This window comes from Athene cunicularia (genome assembly GCF_003259725.1).
Source record: "Athene cunicularia isolate RWA chromosome 1 unlocalized genomic scaffold, athCun1 chr1_part2, whole genome shotgun sequence".
Taxonomy (NCBI): domain Eukaryota; kingdom Metazoa; phylum Chordata; class Aves; order Strigiformes; family Strigidae; genus Athene; species Athene cunicularia.
Genome location: NW_020799092.1, coordinates 44,970,061 through 44,993,835, shown reverse-complemented (window position 1 = coordinate 44,993,835; position 23,775 = coordinate 44,970,061). Strand labels below are relative to the sequence as shown.

The 23,775-nt window shown below is 39.4% G+C and overlaps 1 protein-coding gene across 14 annotated transcripts in view; it reads right to left on the bottom strand.

Annotated features, from left to right (window-relative positions):
* The window catches only part of GRIP1 (glutamate receptor interacting protein 1), a 235,284-nt gene extending 211,729 nt beyond the window's left edge, over positions 1-23,555 (bottom strand). For 10 of the 14 annotated variants that reach the window (XR_003397644.1, XR_003397643.1, XM_026841100.1 and 7 more), the window contains exon 1: positions 23,275-23,555. Coding sequence is in view for 12 of the 14 variants with exons in the window: in XM_026841100.1 (XP_026696901.1) it covers positions 23,275-23,407 (133 nt within the window). In the remaining 2 variants the exon portion in view is untranslated. The remainder of the gene's footprint in view (positions 1-23,274) is intronic. The other 4 variants (XM_026841101.1, XM_026841104.1, XM_026841116.1 and 1 more) reach the window with 1 other exon arrangement.
* Between the last annotated feature and the right edge of the window lie 220 nt (positions 23,556-23,775).

Sequence of the window (23,775 nt, the reverse complement as noted above, 5' to 3'; positions counted from 1 at the left end):
ACCCATATGCTTTCAGCTGACTGATTCTCTCTCCGAAGACAGACATCCTTGTGCCTCCACTGTTCTCTTGCATGTAAGATGGCAGCCTCCCCTCCCCTTTCCAGCCTATTTGTAACTGCATAAGCAATTTCTTCAGATAAATTAATCCCAAATGTATTTCATCTGTTGTACTTACTAAATTAGCAGGTTTTAAGTACACTTGTGATGGCGGTAGATGCTTCAGTATTCATGATCAAATCATGCCCAATACCTGTAACGGGCTGCAATAGTGCTTCAGCACCAAGTAAGAACTGGGTAAAGTTAACCAAAGATTGGTATAACTTGCCTTCCTTCTCAGAAGAAAAATCAAGGCAGTAAGTGCTAACTGGATGTAACAATTTGGAGAATTGGGAAGTAGTTCTAGCACTTGAGCCAACAGATGTTCCAATTATTTATCATTTCTCCTTCTGTGAAAGTCAGAAGAGCAGATTTTAATTTGTGTCACAAATAAGATATTCTGTGCACTGATGTTCCCCATTTTCACTTGCCTCTAAGAAACAACATACTACAACGGCCTACATTCAAATTCATACTTCTATTTCTCCATCAGCCTCAGTTTTTAATATTTAATATCCTTTGTTTTTTAAGTAACACATTTAGATCTTACGGGCAACACACTGTAACGAGACATTGTCTACGGACAACTGGTCTAGAGTGAATGAGGAAAAAATAAATCTGTTTTGCTCTGTGTTTCAAACAGACCATTTTTGTTTTACTATGGATTTCCATTTCTGATATTAAGCTGTAGATGCCAACTTATTTCTGAGAACATTTTATGTTCTTGGTGCAGTGTTTGTGAAAAGTCAGTGAGTTGCCACTGGGAAGCCTGGCAGAGTCCTGACAAAGGCCTCCCTCAACTTGCAGCTTTTGGCTCAAATATCCCAAGAGAACAAGGCAGAAAATACCTGTACATGGTCATTTCCATTTTCTGATGAAGGCTTTTGGACAGAGACACTTACAACAGGTTTAGAACGTTTCTCACCAAAAATATTCAAAACATTCTGACTCTCTCAACTGTTAGGGCAGATAGAAAATAGCATAAATTGTTCATGCTTTTAGGACAGGCTCTGATATGATACTGGAAATGATATGGATTTCAGTGTAATTTGTCACATCCCATCCTTTGTCAACTGGCTATAGACTGCATTTCCTCAGTATAACCCTCTACTGTGTCCAAGGACTAGAAAGAGCATATATGCTGGACATCATCAGACTAGAAGTCCACATGACGCTCCATCTTTGCAGGTAAGGTTCAGAACACACCAGCAAATGAATATTTTGACTAAAAAGGGTCCTGCTACAACGGATAAAATGGATAAATAGATAAAAGCTTTTGTACTTAATCTCTCTCTGTCAGAATAATAATTTTATGGGGTCTTTGACAGACCACCTTAAGTGTCACATCACACAAACTATCTTCTGAAGTTTATGTATCATCTTACCTTTCTTTGTTGATTGAATTTAGTTAAGATTTCTACCGAGGATATCTTGAGGAATTTTCTTCACTAGATTCATTTAAAAGCCAAAATTCCACTGGGTTTCAACAGCTTTGTCTTGCAATTTAATGTGCGTGGACAGCAAATCTGCAGGAGTTTCTTTTGACAATAGCAGGCTTATTACTTGCACTGCGTTTTTGAGCTTCAAATGGGAAGATGATAGGAAAAGCACAGGCTCATGTGGTGCATCCTGGAACATAAACCATGCATTCGGCTCCCATTTGAGATCATCTATTTCAAAATCTCTTGATTTCAAGCACATACCAGTCCAGCATTTGGCTAACCAAATGTTTCATAGCACGAAAACAGCTTGAGTCCCACATATACCTAGAGTACGAAGGTTACATTCAACAGACTAGAGGAGTGCTCTAAGAATCTTGCCTATGCTAACAAACCAGGCAAACTTCAACCAGGCAAAGGATACAGCCCTGTTTCCAGGCCAACCACCACTCTAGGAGGTGCATGCATGATAAGGTTCTTTCAAAAATATATCTGGGAAATCCTTTGATATTTGTGTCTAGTTCACAATATGATTTGTTCTCAGCATTAACTCAGAGCATCAAAATTTCTCTGGATTTGGAGTCCACAGCTATTAGAGTTTTTTCTCACAACACCTTGTCAAAGCACTGGTTTGCAATACTTCCCAAAAATGTTACAAAGATTCCAGCTGACAGGTTCCTCACTTTTGTCTTTTACAAACAGCCTTACCATCTTCAATATTAGCAGAACTGAGAGCGCAGCTTATGGACAGTTCTTCTATCTGAAGACAACTGCAGTGATCTCCTTTGTGGGCTTGCTGTTTAAATCAACTTCTACAGGAAATGACCACTACTCATTAGGGACAGACTTACTTTTTGTTCAAGAAGGACTACTGGGATGTACTTTCTGTGATATCCAGCTATGCACAGTTTTGAAAGCAGGTGGGTGGTCATGGTCATTTAGCTGTTCCTCATAGGTTGGCAAGTTACTGATGGGGAAAACACTGAAAAGTAGGTCAAGTACAACAAAAGGTCACCAGAGGGGAACAAGGATGTTCAGGAGGGAATTCAATTCTTCCAAGCATGCATAAATGGGGGTTTTGGCAGCTGTGCCATGCAAAGACTACAGTGGAGGGAAAGCAAACAAAACCTAAAACGTAACCTCCCCTTGTAGCCGCAGAGGAATTTATCTGTGTTAGTCTCTACTATCTGCATTTACATTTTAAAAGCAATCACACAAGTTCAGTGGTACTATTCCTAATTTAGTTAATAAAAGCTTGTGCATTTTAACAAGAATTAGTTCTCCAAAACAGACAGCTCTCTACAACCCATAAAACAACTCATTGATCGATATGAGCCTAGCACTACACTTGCACTGCGATACGTGACTGAGGTAAAATCTTGAGAGCAGAGATACAGTTTCTAACTTTTATGGGAAGTGCTTGGAAAACAATTGTAACTGTCTAGAAAACTGAAAATTAGTTTCATATTTACATACCTACATTGTATGTGTACACATCCATCTCACGTCCACACCACCTACTTGGGGGGGCAGGGACAGGTTCCTCCCCCATAAAAGCAGTTTTGTGCACACAGAAACACACAGCACAAGGTAACAACTGCCTCTGGAAGAATCTTTCCCATTTGGACCATTTCTAAAACTGCTGCTCAACGGGGCTGGAATGAAATATTTAGGAGAAAAAGGATGCCTGTCAGTTCCTTGCAGTCAGTAGAAAGGGACAGCAGGGTGGGAATTTACTTTGGTTTGTAGGTTTACTGCACGGTTTGACCTGGCAAATGCAAAACATGACCCCATGGAGCTGGGGTTGCTCCCATGTGCTGTGGCAAGTAATCTCTTTCTAAACCACAGGTTAATACTATGCTCTCCTGTAGCTTTATCGGCTCTGGCCATTCATCTCCCCTCTTGGTTCCTACACCTGAAATTTGGGAAGCAGGGATAAAGGTGACTGAAAGGAAAAATGCTCTGAGGAAATGAAATTAATCCCAGAGGATTTCCTGACAGAATAGTCTTTCAAGGCACTCTGACATGTTTTCAGGGCAAAACCACTGTCACGTCTGGCAGTCAAGGCTCAAGCGATGCCTTGGCGTTGCTTCATGCTTCAGTGGAACACGTCGCTGTGCTTCTCGGGGCCTGGGCAGGCAGCCACTGCTGCTTCAGCTCTGCCTGCTCCCTCCCCTCACAGAGAGGAAACAGGTACACTTTTTACGTATTTATGCTTTTTATATATTTTATATACATATGTGTTGATACAGAAAATTTATATAATCACATATATAAGAAGGAAAAGTAACAAGAAAGGGTCAGACTTCAAGGGTAAGATTCAAGGTACAGTTACGTGAATAAGAGCAAACAGAGCCAAGCTCACCCTGCTCTGGTGTAGTGGATGGAACTACTTTTTTTTGTCTATTTTTAACAGTATTTTTAACTCCCTCCTAATTTTACAGAAAAGGTTGACAACAAAAAGGAAAACTAATAAAGTGGTTATAATAGAAGCCTATCTAAAATAAATACTATGAGTGAAAAAAGAAGAAAACAATAATCTTCAATATTTTAATCCCTGCTTTAACACTCTGAAAATTTTGTACTACCATGAAAATGTGTATAAACATGAATGTTATCCTCAGATTTCAGCAGAGCAAAATGAAAAGATTTTTAGCATCTTTGTATTACAGGAAATTCTAGTAGAGTAAGGGTTTTAAAAAAAAAAGTCACTGTAATTTCCGTTTTTGGACTGTTAAACAGTCACATTGTAACATTTAATTGCTTTTTTTTTTTTTTTTAATGTACTCACTGCATCCAGAGTTGAGACATTTTTTCATAAAAGAAGAAAAATATGTCCCACAGTCACAAAACACTTTCAAAGCCTCAAGTGACGGCACTGTTTCAGCAATAAAACAGTACGGTTTTGTAGTACAACTGCCTCTACTGCACTCTATTAATTCTTGCCCACTGACATTACAATCTCCCTCTGCATTGTTTGTGTTTTAATAAATCTCTCCAGAGTCTGCTTTTAATTAGAGATATATATACATATACCAAACTCCTGGTTCATACTCTTTTACTGGATAATTTTATTTAAATTAATGTTCAAGAAGAGCTGAAAATTCCCACTTCATCTGGCAAGACTTCCTCATTGCCACCAAAAGCTTTGATTTCTGCAAACCTGCTTACAGTGCCCATCACTATGACTCAATGTATCTAAGAGCTGAACTTTAAGACCACAGAGAATACAAGGAAAATAAAACATTACTTTTTTGCATCTGAATACAAATCCCAATGTTTTGCTTTGGAGGTGGGGTATTTTAGCTTTAAATTGTTTCTCCCTATTTCTTGGGCCATAAAACAGTATGCACAATAGCCATACTGTTAAAGCCCTGCCATACATTCAAGTAGCACAACAATGCTTAATATATGGCTCGCCAGAAGCGTACATCCAACCATCCCCTTCTCCAGGGGCCTCGTGGGCAAAGCCCAGCTGGTTCCCCCCAGCAGCAGCCTAGTTGTGGTCCATGCCCATCTACCTGTGGGTGCTGAGCACATGTTGGATGGAAGAGCAGCTACCAGCTCCCTCAGAAGAGGAAAAGGTAGTAGGAGTGCCGTGTTACAGCCAGAACAAAAACCACCTCTGTATTTGAATTATGTCTAATAAAAAAATACAAAGTAATATCTAATTTTATTAGATTTAATTAGTAATTTTGTGAAGTCCTGGAAAATCAATGTTATGAACAAAACTCATGAGGAGAGAGGAGACATGCAGCTGTACAGTAAAAGGAATTCTTCCATTACTTTAGTATATTGACTAACTGGATTAACCATGATCTTTGCAGAACTAAATGCCATCACTTTTACCTACTTCAAGGGCCTCTTATTGAGGACATCTTTCCACTAAGTCGAATCAACGTTTATGTTGCAAAGATTTTTGTACACTACTCATGTAAGGTTACGGGCAACCACCCACACGCAGATGATGTTTCTAAAGAATAAAGCTTCTGAGAGATCAAAATGTAGCTCAGAAAACACTCACAGCCAGCACATATCCTACTGCCTTATAATTTGCCTTTTTAATGCCATTTTCTTTTTTTCATGCTGGACTTCTGATAATTTTGATCATTTAGAACTTCAGTTTCTCTTTTTTCCCCCCCAGACTCTTCAAGCCGTGCAATACAACTGCCATCTCTGACATGAGAAGCTATGGGAAATAACAAATGAATACAACCTGGCAGCTTACCATGAGCGACTTGAATCCTCAAGGAAACAATGCTGTCTACTGACCGAGAGTGTTAGTAGCCCTCTTTAGCCCATTACGACATGGAACCTCTTGACATGGTATCCCCACTGCCCAGAGCATCTTCCTTCAAGCACCAGGTTGAGCCACAAGCTTGCGGGAAGCCCACTACCAAACCTTATGTTTTGGAGTCCCTTCTGACCCATCTACACCATGACTGTAAACCAGCAGCATTATGCAAATATTCACTACTAACATGACTGCTTTATCGTTACACATCAAGTATATGCCTCCCTCAAAAACAGGGTATTATGAAGAAGCCAGAACAAATCTTCAGTGATTTAATGCTGCTCTAGAGAACACTGCAAGCCACTCTAGACAGCACACTATCCTGTATGTAAGTGGATTTTTAGGAACTGAGTAATTTCTTTCTTCCCAGAAGGTCGGAAGACTTTTCTTAAAATAAAGTGTGCTTATGTGTACACCCACACACAGAGTAATTCACTGCAGTACAGGACTACCACTAACAGCACACAACTACAGAAAGACCTCTGTTAGTGTAAAAGATTTGTTTCTTTTCCATGACCACATAGAAAGACATGCTACAAGTTGCAATTTCAGATTATTTATATCACATGTAACTATTGGAAATTTCTTGCATGACCATGTCTGATGCCTCAGACAATCCATGCACACTTGAACACGTGTATAAATGAAATACTGCATCATTTTAATGCCCTTCCACCACACAAGCATACCTTGAATGACCTCATGAAGAAACATTAAACTAATACACAAATACACAGAAACCACCAAGACAAATTCTGTCAGCCAACCTTACCACGCTAAACACAGCTCTCTCCAACCCAGGCATCTTCCTTGCAACATCTGCTATTCCATTAGAACAACTCAGGGAAGCCATGGGGAAGTGCCAGTGGGAGCTGAAGATCTGGCCCTGTATGTTTGGGTTCAATTCTGAAAGGAAGAAAAGTAGTCTCCAAGCAAGATGGGGGTATGAGTTAACCCATTTAAAGCACTCTGTATAACCACTGCTTGTAACAAAGTCCAAGCAATCTGAAGAATTTGCAGCACAAATGTTCAAGAGGTACCTTACCTTTCAGTGCACCAGCATTACTATCTCACTTAATCATTAAGAGCCTGGAAACTCATGTTGAGAGAGAGGTATGATAGCAACGCACAGATATATTCACTGACATTTAATACAGTCACTTTGATTAATTATTAAATCTCTGAAACAAACTTGGTGCTTGAAATGGCTTTTCAAAGAGTCCAGTATTTGCATTAGCAAATTAACTTTACTCTCAACAGTTAGCATTAGTTGCTTGGAAACAACTACATTAAAGACATCTAAATACGGTTCATTTAATCCACCAACCCCAAACTTGTTTCCCCAAAACTGAGAGTCATTCCTTGTTCAACAGATTTACATATTTCTGATAGTCCCTACATAGCCTGGCATTAAATGTTCAAAAAAAGCATCTTTGCAATCACTGAACCTACACTTAATTTCATTCATCATGTCCAGCCATTTTCAAAGTTGAAAGCAAGAGGCATGAAGATTGCTCAAAAAGACAATTTAAATTTTACATTTTAAATCTATATAAAAAATATATATATCCACTTGGGCACAAATACATGCAGACTAATATAAATTATTCAGGCTAGCCAATCAGTACAGGAAAAGGTAATGAATCAAAACATCAAATATATCTAAAGTAAAAATATAATAATTGCAAAGGGTTTTTGTTTCCCTTAATTCAGTAGGTGTCTCAAAAAAAAAAAAAAAAAGAAAAAAGTAATTTCATACAAACAGCCAATATCTAACTAGTATTAATTAGACAAGAGAAAACTCACAGCTATGAGCATTTTATGACTGTAAACAAAGAGTAAATATATCTTGCTGACAAGAACTACCTGTGTTTGATTTTCTCCCTCACCATTTTCAGAAAAACTTTATTTTTCCTATAAACATTTTAAAATTAACTCTTCCCTAATTCTCAATAAAGTACTGGTTAGGTGAGTAAATGTGGGATCTGATTTGACCCAAAAAGGCTAAAAACGGGACCAGGTGCATTACTGGTGCCTACCTGCTAATGGGGCTTTTAGGAAAGGAGACAAGGGAGAGCCAGAGCTGGGCAGAGACAGAGAAAACCACTTTAGTGCAGGACAAGTGCCAGCCTGCAGCCACCCTGGCAGCTGGGACACAACCTTCAGCCTTTGCTTTGGGAGCAAAGCCAGAAAAAGCCCCACCAAACTCTACATGAACTACAGCAGCTTGGCATAATGCTGGCAGACATGGATCTTGAGGTTCAAGCAGTAAGAAAAGCTAGAAAAAAAACAGGTTTAATTCTTGGCCTAACATAGTCCCTCATAACCAAGATAGGATGTGGCTGAGGTATCGGATGGAAGCACTAGCCTTCTGCTGGACACTGTTCATGTCTGCTATAGCAGTGCTCCAAACCTGTTATTTAATTTTATACCATTCATCAGTCTTGCTTGAGGGTATACGTAGGCCAGTTAATTTAATTTTTGTAGAAACAAATCTCATTCCCTCACATTTTGACATCTTGGTTTCAAATTAAATAAAGCAAGGAAGTGAAAACAAATCTTCTTAATTCTTTACAATAAGTGGTGGCCTCACTGGTGGCTTAGTGAAAACAAGGTTTCCAACACAAAAATGCCAACACATTATTTTTAGTCGGCTTTAGGTCTTACAATACTTGAAAACCAAGTTGTAGACAGACTAACATTTTTAAATAATTACGTAATTCAGTATCTCTATATGGCTTCTAGAGTTAAAGGTTATCCAATAGTCACAAACCTTTTCCCCAAAGTAGACACACAATCCTGAGATTAACACATGCCATTCTGTACAGAGAACAATACACAGAGGGGAAAAGCCCATCTACCTGCATCCATTTGCACACTTCATAAAATCCTATGTAGACAAAACTGTTCTTAGCCTTCAAATTCATCAGCACGTCAAGATAAACCAAAACACACATAGAAACCACAAAATATTTTGTTTTCAGTAGGACTGTATCTGATGTACCCAATGAGAAGGCAGCCCGAGGCCAGACTTGGTGCTAGGGTACATCTAGGAAAACAGTATTTATGCCTGCTAATGAGCAGAAATGGGCATGGAACGCGCATGGACACTGTCCTATCTCTGGCACCTCCTCATCCAGTGCCTCTGCTCCCAATTCCCACTCTAAATCTAAACTGACAATGAAGTTAAAAAAAGTAACTAAAAAAAAAAAAAAAAGTACAATTCCCCCAATTTTCTCCTACACTTCAATCATCCTTCAAGAAATGTCAGGATAAGATTTTCTTTACTAGTTGTCATCAATTAGTAAATATTAGTGAAAGAAGTGTTGCGCATCAATCAGATCATGAGCAGCACAGAAGTATTGACCCCAAGGGACAGACAGGGAGTTTGCTGGTGGACAGGCCTGGGAGAGAGACATCCCCAAAACACACAATACAAAGGAATGCCTTCATGTAGATTAAATATTTATTTTGTTATTCCCTCTGGCAAAAATACAGAGCTGGGGAAATAATTTACAGATAGAAACCCAAAGATGTTTGAAGTGGTCGTAACCCTTGAGGAAACAGGAACTTTGCCTGTTAGGGAGGTTCTCATTTTTCTTCCCCCTCAACCATTTGAACAGGCTTGGCGTGTGGAAATGCAGCTTATCTACCCTTGACGAGCAGCATAAGGGGATTTTGTACATGCTGTTCCTGAAGTAAGTTTCTGCTCAAAAGTAGTAATTCCCAGACCGTATATATACACATAATACACATATTTGAGTCGAAATTTCAACATCAAGTGTTTTTCCCCCTAATAATTTCCATCACAGGAGGTGCTCAGAGGAAAGAATTCCCATGCCCAGCTCCACCCACACCCCTTCCCCCGCAAACACCACCAGGACCTTCACACAGCAAGGGCAGTCCCACAGTTTTGCATTAGACTTAAGTCTAACTGCAGACACACAGACCAAAGCTTTGTATGTTTGATCTCTGCACTGCAACCCTAAGCTCCAGACTTAAATTATTTATTCCACAGTGACCACACCTCAGAAGTCCACTTTGTTGCAAGTTCTTCAGGTCTTTGTTTTTGCATGTCTGAAGCAACAATACTGAGCTGCTCTAGCAGAGATCAATATAAACCCACAGCTAATCTTTAGCCACTTCCAATCTTTTGCACCCTACCAAAAAATCTCAAGCTGTCACCTATTCACATGTGCATTTTCTACATACACGTACGAACTTGTTTTGGATAGGAGCTAAAGTCAGTCTACAATTTCAGCATCCCCACTGGCCTCCAAGCCAAAAGAAGCACACATTTGCTTGGATTCTGCAATAGTAATTGGCTTTCATAGAGTAAAAAGCAGCAGTCACGTCTTCTCTAAAGTTCCACCTGAAACCATTTCCCTCCAAGGGAATAAAAATAAAAACCACTGTACTTGACAGGCAATTTAATACATTTACTATTTACTACATCATATATAGATACTTCACTTTTTGCTTCAGTGGAACAGCATTTTGGGGTCAGTGTTAAATAAGCCTCACTTCCTCCCTCCTCCTCCTCCTCCTTCCCCCCCACCCCCTTCCTTCCCCATCCTCCACCCCTCAGGCAGCATTACAGTTTAAAACGTTATTATTATTACAGTTTAAATTTTAAATTCTAAGTGAAGGCTCATGTATAAAAGATATTGGCAAGAGTAATTGGCTTTTTCAAAGAAAAGAAATCAGGAGTAAACTGTATTATTAATCAATGATTATTGAATTCTGTACTCCAGGCTAGTGGTTCCTGTCAACAGCGGTCCTTCAGACCCAGGTTTTCCACTTCAGCTTTAATGAACAAGGTTGAAATCATGCGCTGAAATGAAATAATGCAGAACTAATCAACTGGCTTTGTTTTTGAAGTCTGAACAATTCCACTTGTGAAACAAAATTAAATAAAACAGCACATGCTTACAAATTATCTTAGAGGAAGCAATCCAGGGATGCTGATCTCTCAGTCAAAATACTGTTTTTTCTTTGCCAGAAAGTGGAACAGAGTACAGAAACACAACACAAACATCAAACATTTAGAAGAAACTCTTAGAATTACTGTTTCATTCTACCCATACACACCATTTTCTTTAGGGTTCACTGCTATAGGCCCTTACACCTAACCTCTGCCAGCAGGACTACTCACAGTAATGGAGTTACTCACATGCCCTGCATTTGCAGGACCAAATCTTTGGCTGGCGTACAGCAAGGCACAGCCAAGACAATATAAAAAAAAAATATCACAAAAAACACTGTCAACTCTACAAATCTGCTTGATAAAATAAACACCAACCAGAAAAAGAGCAATCACTGCAGACAGATCTTTGAGAGCTTTGTTTTCCGTGGAGTAGCTATAAATAAACAAACAAATAAATCTCCCCATGCATTTTAAAATGCATGGAAAAATACATTAAAACCCAATACCCTAATAAAACAGCTGAATTTGCAGATGCAAAGGCGCTTTAAATTTCACTTCCTCTGCTTTTTCCCCAGACCACTTTCTGTTTACATTTTTTCTGACCTAGCCTTAAATTAAGGCATCCCCAAGTAGCCTTAGGTCAAGCCTAAAGGCAGGCCATACACCTCTTGAGCTCTAGACTATGCTGTCACATCAACAACCGACCATCCTCCTGGTTTGCTGAGCAGCACATACAATTCTGTTTGAATAAGTAAGTAGAAAGAGCAATTGGCACGCACAATACTAATAACTTGCACTTTTTGAGAAAAGCACACACTGTAGAACATGGACAGGAGTCTTCTGCTTTTTATTAATAAGACACACACCTACATGTCCATCCCAAGGCTCAGTTGAAGAATTAGAGAACTATATACATCAGTAAGGGGAAAATAAACAATTTAAAAAAAAAAAAAAAGGATGCCACAGTACACAGTGGGCTGAATGTAATACCAAAATACCAAAATGTGTGTTCTGTCCTTTAGATTTCATCACCTAACCTCCCTCCAGGCTGTGGTCCTTGTTACTATATTAGACTGGACTTCAAAAACAGACAAATTTTCCAGATTCCAAAAACTGAAATTAGGAACCTACAAGCAGATAAACCATTCAGGATCTCCTGGGAAGCACTGATCCTTTCCAGTCACTACAGTAATCAGAAGAAAAATTCAGGAAAATTCACCTATTAAACTATTACAGATTTTTAAATATTGCTGGTTTCTGAGATTCTTCTTTAGTTTAATTTAGCTGTGCATTTAAAAAATATAAATTGCTACCAAGAAAGTATGAACAGTAATTATAGGAAGAATTTTATCTGTTTAGAGAAGCAATTAAAATGAGAAGTGATCATGAGTGTTTATTAATTACCTCCTGTAGGTTACTCAAAATCAAGTTGTTTTTTTTTCCTTCTTTGTACATGTCTCTGTATCAGTTAGTAGTATTATACATATATCTAAGGCCATAAAACTGCTGCTATTTATCATCCATTAATCATATAAGACATACTTACCAGGTCATCAAGACTTAAAAGACATTTTATCATGAAATAATGACATCACTGACCAAAACTACATTTTCCTTACCTGAAAATCCACTCACAATTTACCAGTGCATAAAATACCAACATATTGAAGCTATGTAAGCATCTGTTCCAAGCAATTTCTTTCACAGGATTTTAAAAATTGTCTTAATGAGCTATTGTGAGAAAAAACGTACGTATTAAAGCTATTTACATACAATGGAGCAGTGTGTTACCTTGGCCACCTTCTCTACTCACACTGATGTAACCTCCAGAATAATTATGCCACCAGCGCTACGTTTTTGTAAAAGACTTAAACTAACAGTTAATAAACTTCGGTCATTGTCTATGAGGAAGAAAACAACCTACTGTGAAAGGACATGTAGCTGTAAAAAGCTCTTATTATCTGTACAGCACAAAGGACCACCAACTCTGGGCTGTAACTGGAACGGCCTTCAATGGTTTTGCTCAGTCTCTGGAAATTATTTGCATGACACAATCTGCTCTACTAAATCTAAAATCATCCAGATTCACTTTAAGAGCCCAAGTTCAGAGAAGTGGTGAAAATTAAAAAAAAAAAAAGAAACTAGAAAGGAGCACTGTTTTCTACCCACCCAGGAATGAAACACAAACACTGAACTGCAGTACACAGATCAAGTACCAGTTACAAAATGATAACGTTCAGTGCTTTCTCCATCCCTTGTTATACGCTCAGGAGTGACAGTATTTTAAAGGGATGGCCGTACTCCTTCCAGCAGAGAATCCTCTCCCTCCCTGCTCTCCTGTAGCACAGGGCTGGGTACTCCCTGTGTGAATAAGACAGCAAAGATATGCATGATGATCGGGAGAGCAGAGGAATGTTATCAAAACCTACCACATTCCTAAATATACTTCTATTTTTGTAATTAAGTTTAGAGTATACCGAAAAAAATGTAAGCAAATCATTAATGTCTTCAGCTCGAGAAGACTTCTCTCTTCTCCAGCAGGGTATGGCACAAGTGAATGGCAACAGATTCAGAAGTTACGCCTGCGTAACTCCTCTGGAAAACTAGGAAATCCAGATTAAATAAGTCAAGTTAACGGATGAAGCATTTCAGAGACTACCAAAGCTTCACTAAATTCGTAGGGATTTCAGAGAGGCCAGTGGTTCCATCACCTTGCTGCGCTCCACCTAATTATTGATGGGAAGTAATAACCACTAGCCTGAACAGCTTTGGTCTCTCCAATTTCAGAAGTCACCCCCATCTCATTTTATCAATGACAGGGAATGCAGCATTTGCACCACAAGCCACATGAAATTCTACCACCACCTAACAGAAAATCCATGTTCCTGCTTTCCGAACTGTAAATGCTACCAGATGTATTTAGATTTACTGACAACTGACCTGAGCACTGCTCAGGCTGCTGGCAGCGCTCTTCCAGAGATACAGGCTCTTCCCCAACCTTCCTTGGCAGGCATCTTCTCATTTCCCCTAAACTTGGCTGTCACATGCAACATCCCTATCAGACAGCGTGACAAACATCCCTTTTGGTTTCCAAGCATTCAGTGCTAATACAGTTGCCACCCCAGCCCACAGCTCCTGCCGCGACTCATCTCTCATTGACTACACAGCTTCAACTGGGGCCCTACAAACGGGCACAGGTAGCAGGTCATCGGGGCTTCAAATTATTTTCTACTCTAACCTGCAGAAAGCAAGGGCAAAAAGCTAATATCACTCTGTATTTAAAATACATATGTGTGTATCATTCATTTTTTACTGAATTTATATGTAATACATTGTGAATTTTTTTTTTAAAGTTGTTTTTTAAACAGAGATGCTCCCAGCTGACAAAACAGCAGCAAGGGGTATTGTTGAGCGAAGAGTTTCCCCCTCTGGGAGAGCGACAGTGTTATCAAAAGAACATAGACCTGAGCAGCCAGAGTTTGGTAAACACACGCAAAGTAAACATTTGTGAACAAATTCAAAAACACAATTTACTGAGTTAACACTTCACATGGTGTCTTTGTACTTTTGGTTTCACTTTCTTTTTTATAATTTCAGACAAACAGTATTTCCCACAGAGCTGTCTTTAATCTCGCTTTCCTCCTTTCTGCTTTCCACAGTCCTCCTTTCTTCTCCAACCAAAGTTCCCTTCCATAAAATCACGTAATATTTGAGGTTGGAAGGGCTCTCTGGAAGTCCTCTGGCCCAAGCCCCCTCTCAGAGCATGCCCTGCTTTGAAGCTGGATCTAACTTAAATAGGTAGATCAGGGCTCTTGCAGCCTTGTCCAGTTAAGTTTTGAGTATCTCCAAAGAAATTTCTCATTGTCCCATAAATATCTTCCCTTCCATCTTGGTCCTCCTCAACTTCACACCCAAGCACATACACACAGCTCTTGCAAGCACCAGGTCTACACCTACAAGCCTGGTTTTGACACCTGGAAAACCATCTCTGATGGCCTACCTCCAGCATCAGCTTTATACAGAAAACGTGGCCTGTGTGCCTTACACAGGGGTTGTAGATTTTATATTGTGTTTACCAAGTACAGAACAGGCTGGGCAAATCTGAAGGGTTCGTTCCTTGCTTTCTGTCTTAGAGGCTGTAGGAGCAGAGCAGTGAGGTCCTCCACACCTCGCAGATTCCCGTAGGGTGGCGAGATCTCACACCTCCTCTAGCACCCTGTCGCTCCCCTTCAGTTTGGCTCTTCCCTTAGACACTTTTCCAAGAACAGTTCTCCTCAAATGCCTCTCATCATCTGTTCAAAGTGCCCAGGGACAGGCAAAAATTAAAGCTGATTCCTCCCCCTGTCCCACAGCTGCCCACAGTGCTCACAGACCCAGAAGTGCTACATCTGTGACCAGATCCTATGGCCACTCACCAAAATTTACTCCTGCCATCTTAACACCAAGGAGATTTTGGTTCATTTATAAGAAGCATTATGTCCATAACCTGCCATTATGGAATTTCCACTGCATGTTAAAACCCAAGGAACTGCTGCTCCATATTTTCAACTACATGCACACACACACACTTTCCATTAAAAAAGCAAACGGCAAGCTGGAAGTGCCAGATCTGAGAATTCCTAGCAAGCCTCAATTTGGCCTCCTTCTGCATATACATTACAACACAACCTTTAATTACCTGATCTCCTACTTTCTGCATGAGACCTTGTCTCATTTAATGCCCAAAATAAATTATTTTAACTACCCCCAAAATTAGTCAAGAACTTGTTTTCCCCTCATTGCTCCAAGTTTAATTCCATGCCTTTGTTCCCACATACTATTCAAGCACTTCTCTCTGGGCAGACATTAATTTCTTCCTGAGCTCTTTTACTGTGCTCATCACTGTAGCATGTGAGAACTTAGCAAATCCTAATTGACTTTCATAGCATACCTGTGAAGGAGAGGTACCATTAACCTCACTTCATGGGTGGAGAACTAGAGCACAGAGAGATTATCATTAAAGGTATGCCACAATTTAAAGGCTGCAGCCTGAGATGCCTTATGGCTGGATTTTCAGACTAGCCAGGCTTATATAATCTTTATATACACAAACGATACTTCCCTTGGCACACTACAGCAACTTGTGCCAGACATTGGCAAATTCAAGCTCTTAAGTCAGGGAAACACAGGACAAACCCCGACGGGAAGGGTGGAGGGAAGGCCAGGAACAATGCTGCTGCGCTAGGAGCTGGTGCAACCTTTGCCACACGCTGAATCCATCACAAGTACTACAGCAAAAATGAACAGGTAGTCCTTCATTAAGGACTCATTAAAGAGAGGCCAAATTAAGGTTCTGTGCGCACTCTTAGTTCTACTGCCTTTTAAATTTGGAGTGTCAACAGAACTGAAACAGCCTTGCATGTTGATTTGTGTATAATTTCCTGGGTTTCAGAGGGAATGTAGAAAATTCTCTGAACAACATCAGTAGCATTCAGGTGGCTGGGCCATCAGCAGTCTGGTCATCATGGACTCCTGCACGTAGCCACAGCACTACTGCTGCTCTTTTCTGCTGGAAAACATCACACAAAGTTGACTACTAATTTCTACACATCGGGTAAGGACTACCAAATTTGCCTTATACAAATGGTAAATGGGTGTTTATATTCATGCTGGTGAATAATTGTAGCTGCTGGTGTGCCCTGCTGAAGAAACACAGCAATCATTCAATAAATGTTTATAATCTCATCAGCAAAGGGGTTATACTTTTGCACTTTGTTCCACTAATTGCTTTAAGTTTTCCATTGGAAATGACAGCATTAAAACTGACACCTCAGTAGTTGCTTTTACCTCTCTCTTCAATCCTAGTTCATAAAACTTGATGTTTCATTCACTTCACAATATCCAAGGGGAAAGAATAATTGCATCACTACATGTTCATGGTGTAAACTGACAAAGTAAAGATTAAAACCATGAACTTGCACATCATTTCAGGAAGTGGGAAGTCCAGACCTTTCTAAATGTCATTGTTTGAACCTGCATATTGTATATTCTGGATATACTAAAATAATACAAAGTGCGTCAAATTCTCTAAAACATTGAAGGTACCAGAAGTCACCTTGTACCAGAAGTCACTATAAAAGAGGAGGGAGACCTATAACAAATATATTTCATGAGCATGGACAATCAAAATCTTTAATTATTCAGTAAAGAATAGGACTGGAAAGTAAATGAAAGAGATGTAGCACAGAAATTGTGTTATTTGTAATTGCTAGAAGGAAGAAGTATCTATACTTCATGCAGAGAATTAGATAACTCGCGTCTCATTATTTCAGTGACTTAAAATAAATGAGCTGGTTTCCCCTCACATAACTCTAAAGCAGTGTTTTACCACCCCTGCTCTGGAGTCTAAGGGCCACCTGTAGGAGAGCCACAAAGGGTTATTTAAAAAAGTAATCCTATTGCTAACAAACTTAAACTGGCTGTTGCACCCCTGCTTTAGGAAAAAAAAAAAAAAAAAAAAAAAAAAAAAAAAAAAAGTAAAATTTCTATGGCCTGTTTCATGTATAATGAAAATGTTTCACCAAAACCAGCACACACCTGCCTGACTAGAAGAAATGCATTGCTATAGTCCTGCAGGGAACCCCACAGCCTCAGGTGCCTCACTGACACACCCTGCAACCGGGCATCATGCTACTGCACAAGTAACACCACCAGTTTAATTATCTTTGAATTTATATAAACAACATAATGCTGCTAAAGCCTCTACTCAAACAGCTTAAGCATCTGCAAACATAAGCCCCATCCCAAAACTTACATGCTTTTAACTAATATAAACCAGGAAAGGCATAAAATAAGATTTTAATACCTGCATACTTCTTACTGGCTTGGAAGACCTAAATAATTTAATGAGATGCTCAAGAGCTGCTAACATTCTCCTTTTTATAACCCATTTCTACTAGTTTGCTATCTATAAAATGAGAATATGTAATTCTTCTCCTCCCTCTTAGGTCCTTCTAGAAAGGATACCTTCACTAATGACCATGACGAACAATGTGGTAAATAAATGGGATCACCTCCAAAACACACAAAGCAACCCTTTGCAGGAGGATAGTTGTCATGAAATACAAAGCTGCACTCGATGCAGTGACCAACTCTTAAAAAAACCCCAGAATCCAACACACATGAAGGCGAAAAATCAACAGAAAGAGCATGAGATTATCACACCTTTACCTAACAAGTGTTTGAATTTTATCCAAAATGGAAAATACTGTAATTGGCACCTGTATAGGGGAAGTTTTAGCCTAAAAGTGTATCCACAGACAGCAGTCGCTTGCTACCACTTTTGTTTCATTCAGAGATCTCCAAATGGGAAAGTTATACTGTCTGTTCCAGCAGTGTAACTCAAATGTAGTCGCCACCTTTACCACTGTGCCTGGCCTGAGAACTGACACTGGATGGTAGCCCAGGGATGACAAAGTCTCTCTGGGCATGGGCATTGCATCCCGTTCCTGCTGAACTCATGGTGTTGGGGCTGCCCAGGCCTCAGGAAAAAAGTGACTTACAGAAAACAGACGGAAATACTGAAGAACTATAATCTATTAACGAAAATCTCCAGGGCTCAAGAATCATGAAACAATCATTAAGGAAAAAGAAACAATAAGCTTTAATAAATTTTAGGTGTTTTTAAAAAATATAATTTTCATTGTGTTTTCAAGGCCTGCCATACTCTCTACTCAGGTTATCAAAGCATCTTTTCTTGTAGGCTGCAACAAATGTATTACCCTTAGTTTCAATGAAAGCTGAGATTTTGCTGTACTGACATGACAAGATCTGTGATGGGAGGAGAACCCCCCCCATGCATACACACACATCCAATTAAACTGCAGACTGGCAACACACACTCTGTAAAATGAAAAGGGGTTGTCCTGCATTCCTCACCCTTAAGATCAATTAACATCTCTGCAACCTGAGCTAGAGATATTCAGTGCCCTTGTCATCATGTTACTCATAAAACCATTAACTCTTTTACAACCCCAATCAAATCTTTGAGACTGCTGCAAACAAGAACTATTTGTACCAATTTTACGAAATGGAGAAAATCTTGACGAGAGCAATGCTGCTACTGACCACACTTCCTCTGGTGTTTTGTCTTGGTGCTACTTCAGTAGCAAGTCTCTTCTATCAATATTTAATACAACTTTAAAGCCACCCAGGGTATGAAATGTAAAGATATTTGACAGTAAGGTTTTGGCAGCTGAGGGAGTTTCTGCACCATAACATTGAGTCGCTTTGGAGAGTAACATGCAAGTGGAGTTTTTCTGCTGACATCATCCCAAATAGTATATCATATATCCAGTATTCATTTTAACTATTTATTCACAGATTTCAGTCATCAAGGAAGACATTTTCAACTCCAAGTTATATAAAACTTCCAGGTTTTAATTTATGCCTTATTTGCTAGGCTAGAAGTCAAATATCTTACCTTCACTGTCCAATGATAACACATGGAGAGAGATGGGACAATTAATAGAAAGAAGGGAAAGATCTTTGGAGGCAAATTCAAAGATGTTGATTGTCCTAAAACTGAGGAACCAGATGATCCTCACACAAGAATTGTCAAAGAATTTATAAAGAGTGTCACAGAAAAAAAGGATATGTGACTTTACCGCAGATTCACTACGGCAGACTACTTTGTCTAAAATATCAATCCTCTTGCCAAACAACATATACTATCCTTGACAAAGGATAAAAAAAAATTATCCATGGGACACTGAGTGACTAAATGGAACGTTTTAAAGTCATGGCTAAAAAAGTAGGACCTCTGGGGTTAATGAGAGTTTACTAGTAGAATTCTTTAAACATAGGGGTTTTGGGGATTATTGTTTAATATTTTCATTGCATCCACAAAGAAAATAAAACCTTTATGCCAATGGACTATGCTGCTGACATCATGCTGGGAGGAACAACAACATATGAAGAACCACCAATGAAAACAGACTATCTTTCAGAAGGAGACGGATGACAGAAACAGAAGTAACAAATAAGACAAAATTTAACAGTAAGAGTTCACAGCAATGCCCTCTGAAATTGCATGGGCAGATCATGATAACCACATTTCATGCAACCCGTGAGGTTCCAAACTCAGCTGGAAGAAACCCAAACCCTTCCAAGTGTTTTGCTAAATAAAAGACTTAACACTGAAATCAGATTGGGATGGGGAAAGAAGTGATTTGTGTTTGTTTTGGTCAGAGGTGACCAAATCAGGCTGGATCCCAGAAACACCTTCCTACTCAAGATTAGGCTGAAACTTGAAGGGCTTTGCAAAACACCCTTCAGTGAAAAGACATATGTCATTTTTGGGAGCGTTCCAGGCAGCTCTGCTACAGAGTGCTCCTGATGTTTGCTATCAGTCTCGGTAATACTTATAACAAGGGCCTTTTCAATGCAAAGCCTCATTAAAAGCAACAGGTTGACTACCAGTGCCATAATGCTGTTCCAGATAAATAACACCTTTTAAAGCAGTTTATGCAATAAGTACCAACTTGTCTGAGTAGGCTGGGTAGCTATTTCATCACCCATTACGGTCACAATGCAAAGTCTCACCGAAATGAGTATGATGCCTGCACTAATAATGTCAACGCATGTACCAAAACTATTAGTTATTCTAGCATTATGTATCACAGAAAGGGGCTCTTCATAAAGACAGGAGAGCTGATGTTGCATGTCAAAACAAGAATATCCATTTAACTGAACCTATGTGGATGAAATATCCAAGCAAAAAGACAGCTGACTTGAGAACTGGGGTCTTTTTTTTTTTTTTTTTTTTGGAAGCTTTAGGCCCTACTGCACCTTACTTTCATCCCACTGTGTCCCAATATCACAGCTAAAGTGGTCTTCCATGACAAAGCTTCAGAGGAGTAAAGACAGTGTACCTAACAGTAAGAGCTACACTATATCCCAAAATCCAGGCACAGCTGGGCTGAGGACAAACTAAAGTCGCCTTTTTCCTATGATTCCCAGAGGCCTATTCTATTTTTATCTTTGTTTTTTTTCCTGTTTGATCCTTTGGTTATTCTAATGTAGTTCTGCATTTTTCTGTTAATTCTGCCTCCACACAACACTCTAAGCAATACTACAATGGGGAGAAGAGAGAGTAACAAGCTCATAAAGTGAGTGGCTCAGACAATCTTCAAATGCACTGTTAACTGGATATATAGCTCATAAATGACAATGGAGGAGGGATGGGTAAAAATGCAGGGAGAGGAAACTAAATCTAAAAAAGCTCTGACTATTCAGTTGAATGAACAAGTCTTTGATTTCATTCGCTCTGATGCTCTGAAAATCATACCAATAAATACAATCTTATTCTTAAGCACGCATTATTCTAAGCATATGAACGCAGAAGGAATGGCCATTAAAAGATCTGCCATTACTCTAAATCTGCACTGTAAACAGCATAACACCAGACCATAATTAAATTAAATATGAAACATTTCATTGTCCCCATTATCTGAAATTCAATTTCAAGGGAGTGTTTATAGTAGCACCAGCAGCACCTTTTCACATTTTGTACATTGCTTTAAGTAGCTACCCCACCTATCCAATCAAAACAGTGACATGTACAGCACATGGAAAGATCAGACAAAAGAAGCACTTGAGAAGCAACTGTGTTTTACGTGGTATCTCTATAGAGACTCCAGGGCTCAATTCTCCTGTGACATGTTCGGTTTAAGTAACCATGAGAAGTTGCAAACTCCATGTGTATCCAACTCCATGGGACTGTGCACTATTTTGCCCTTTCAGTCTGCGTATTGTGATTACTGTTGTAAAACACCAGTTCAAAATCTGGCACAGACTCATTCAGTCCAAAATACTTATGACCTCCACAGGCTGAAGTGTGTACTATCCTTTTATTTTTCTAAGTAGAATAAAGGAAGAAACCTATTAGATATTTGGCTCAATCTTAGTGCCTTACATTAAGTCAAGAGTCAACTCTTACCAATAAAGAAATCCTTATTACACGTGACAGTTTTTGGAGGGGTTTTGCTTTCTTATTTAAAAGACCTTCAACAACAACAATCAGCCAGTGAAATATTTTGACATACTGTTTTGATATGTTCCTTTGATTTACATATTAAAGCAAGAAAAAGTTATGTGCTTTCACTAACATGTATCATTTTCACATTTTTCACTGCTAACTAGATTAAAAATTTTTAGCTCTTGTGTAGATGATTTTATGTCAGTGCTACCTGTTATGACTGCATCGCCCCCAAAACAGGTCTTTTTCTTATAAGAACTCTGTTTTAATGTAGACTCAATTATAAGATTATCAGCATGGTAAAATTTTCTTAAAAATAGAAAGACATCAAGACTGTATTAAAGAGAAACCCAGTAAACAACCAAACACCCTATATTAGTTTACTTCTGGAGATAAGCAAGCATGGTGCACTGAGAGAAAACCACTCTTGCTTCCTAATTTTCCACAGATAGCAGTACTCTCATGCTGTAATGCACAATCACATTCACCGTTTTGTCTTAAAACAAATGTATGGTGCTTACGATGTATTTCAGCAAAGTGGAAATTAAGCAAAATGATGCAAAAAGATACCGACAGCCACTCACATAGTACAAACAACAAAAAAAAGTGCATTCAACTTCAGCTGCTCAAAAAAGGCTAAGCTTCACTGCAAACCTCCCAAACCACCAACAAGAACAGCAGAAACCTTTTAAAAATGTAATTTCTGTGCATGACTGGTTCAACTGCCAAAAACTCACCCTGACAGCACTGCACAAATCCCTGGGCAGGGGCTGAGCGCAACTTCCCTCACACTGTCCCTGTGGGGAAGGGGACAAGGCAGACCAGCAGCTCCAAAGCCTGACAGCTACAGGGGACAAACCCCAAGGAGCTGCAGGGAACAGCACACAGTTTGCACAGGGACTTCCGAGCAGGTGGTTTATTTTGGGTTTGGGCAAGCTGCTGCTGTCACGTGAGCACAAGCAAACAAACCCCACCACTTAATTCTTCACAAGTGGTCCTGGACCACTTGAGTTACTCAATCCTGAAAAGACCAGCTCACAGTGGAGGCTCAGAGAACTGACTCTCCCTTGATAACAAACATTAATCAACTTCAACATACAAATGAGTGATTGCTGCCTTTATAGTCCTTTAAAAATATCCACATGGCTTTCCAACGGCACTCTCCAAGGGCTACCACCACCCTATCCTTTCTCAACACAAAGCGTTTTAACAAAAGGTTTCTGTCAGACTCAATTAACTGCACCCGAAACCTCACCTGGGTTTACAGACAGACACCCCTTACTCTGAGTGTGGCTGTGCCACTTCAGCTGCTTTGTATTGTTCATCAGCAGTCAGCCAAATAGAGCCCTAACAGGAACCAATGTTTTAATACACGCACAAGGCTCAGATTCTAGCAAGGGAGTAATATTGTTTGTGGTTTGGGGGTTTAGGGTTTTCAAACATCTTAACAGCTTAACATTTATCGCAGCCAAAGGAAAATTAGGTTATGCAAAATACTTACTTCGAAAATGCTCTGAGGCATAATAGTAGACGTCCTCGTAGCCCTCGTGGTAATCCTCCTCTGGCCGGTACTTTTTGCCTTTTCTTCTTCTAGATCTTCTTATCTGCTTGACGAAGCCCAAGAAGCGCTCCATCTCCTTCCTCAGCAGCCCCCTTTGCCTTCTGCTTCACAAAGAGCTGTCCCAGCATGAATCAACCACAAGCACCAGAGCAAAGCTGCAGCCTCCAACCAGCCACTCCGGTACCATTAAAAAAAAACCCTCCCTTATTTCAGCTGTGACTAGGAAGCATATTGTTTTCCTTTAAAAAAAAAAAAAAAAAAAAAAAAAAAAGGTTACAGGATCATCATCTGGAAAATGAAGAGCACGCAGAAGTAGGATTAGTTTCTGGTGATGCAGACATTTCAGTGAGTCATTATTTTGCAAAGAGAAAACCAGAGCAGTGTTTTTAAAAGTGTAAAAAACCAAGTAAAGCAAAAGCCAGGATAGCATTTTATCATTGT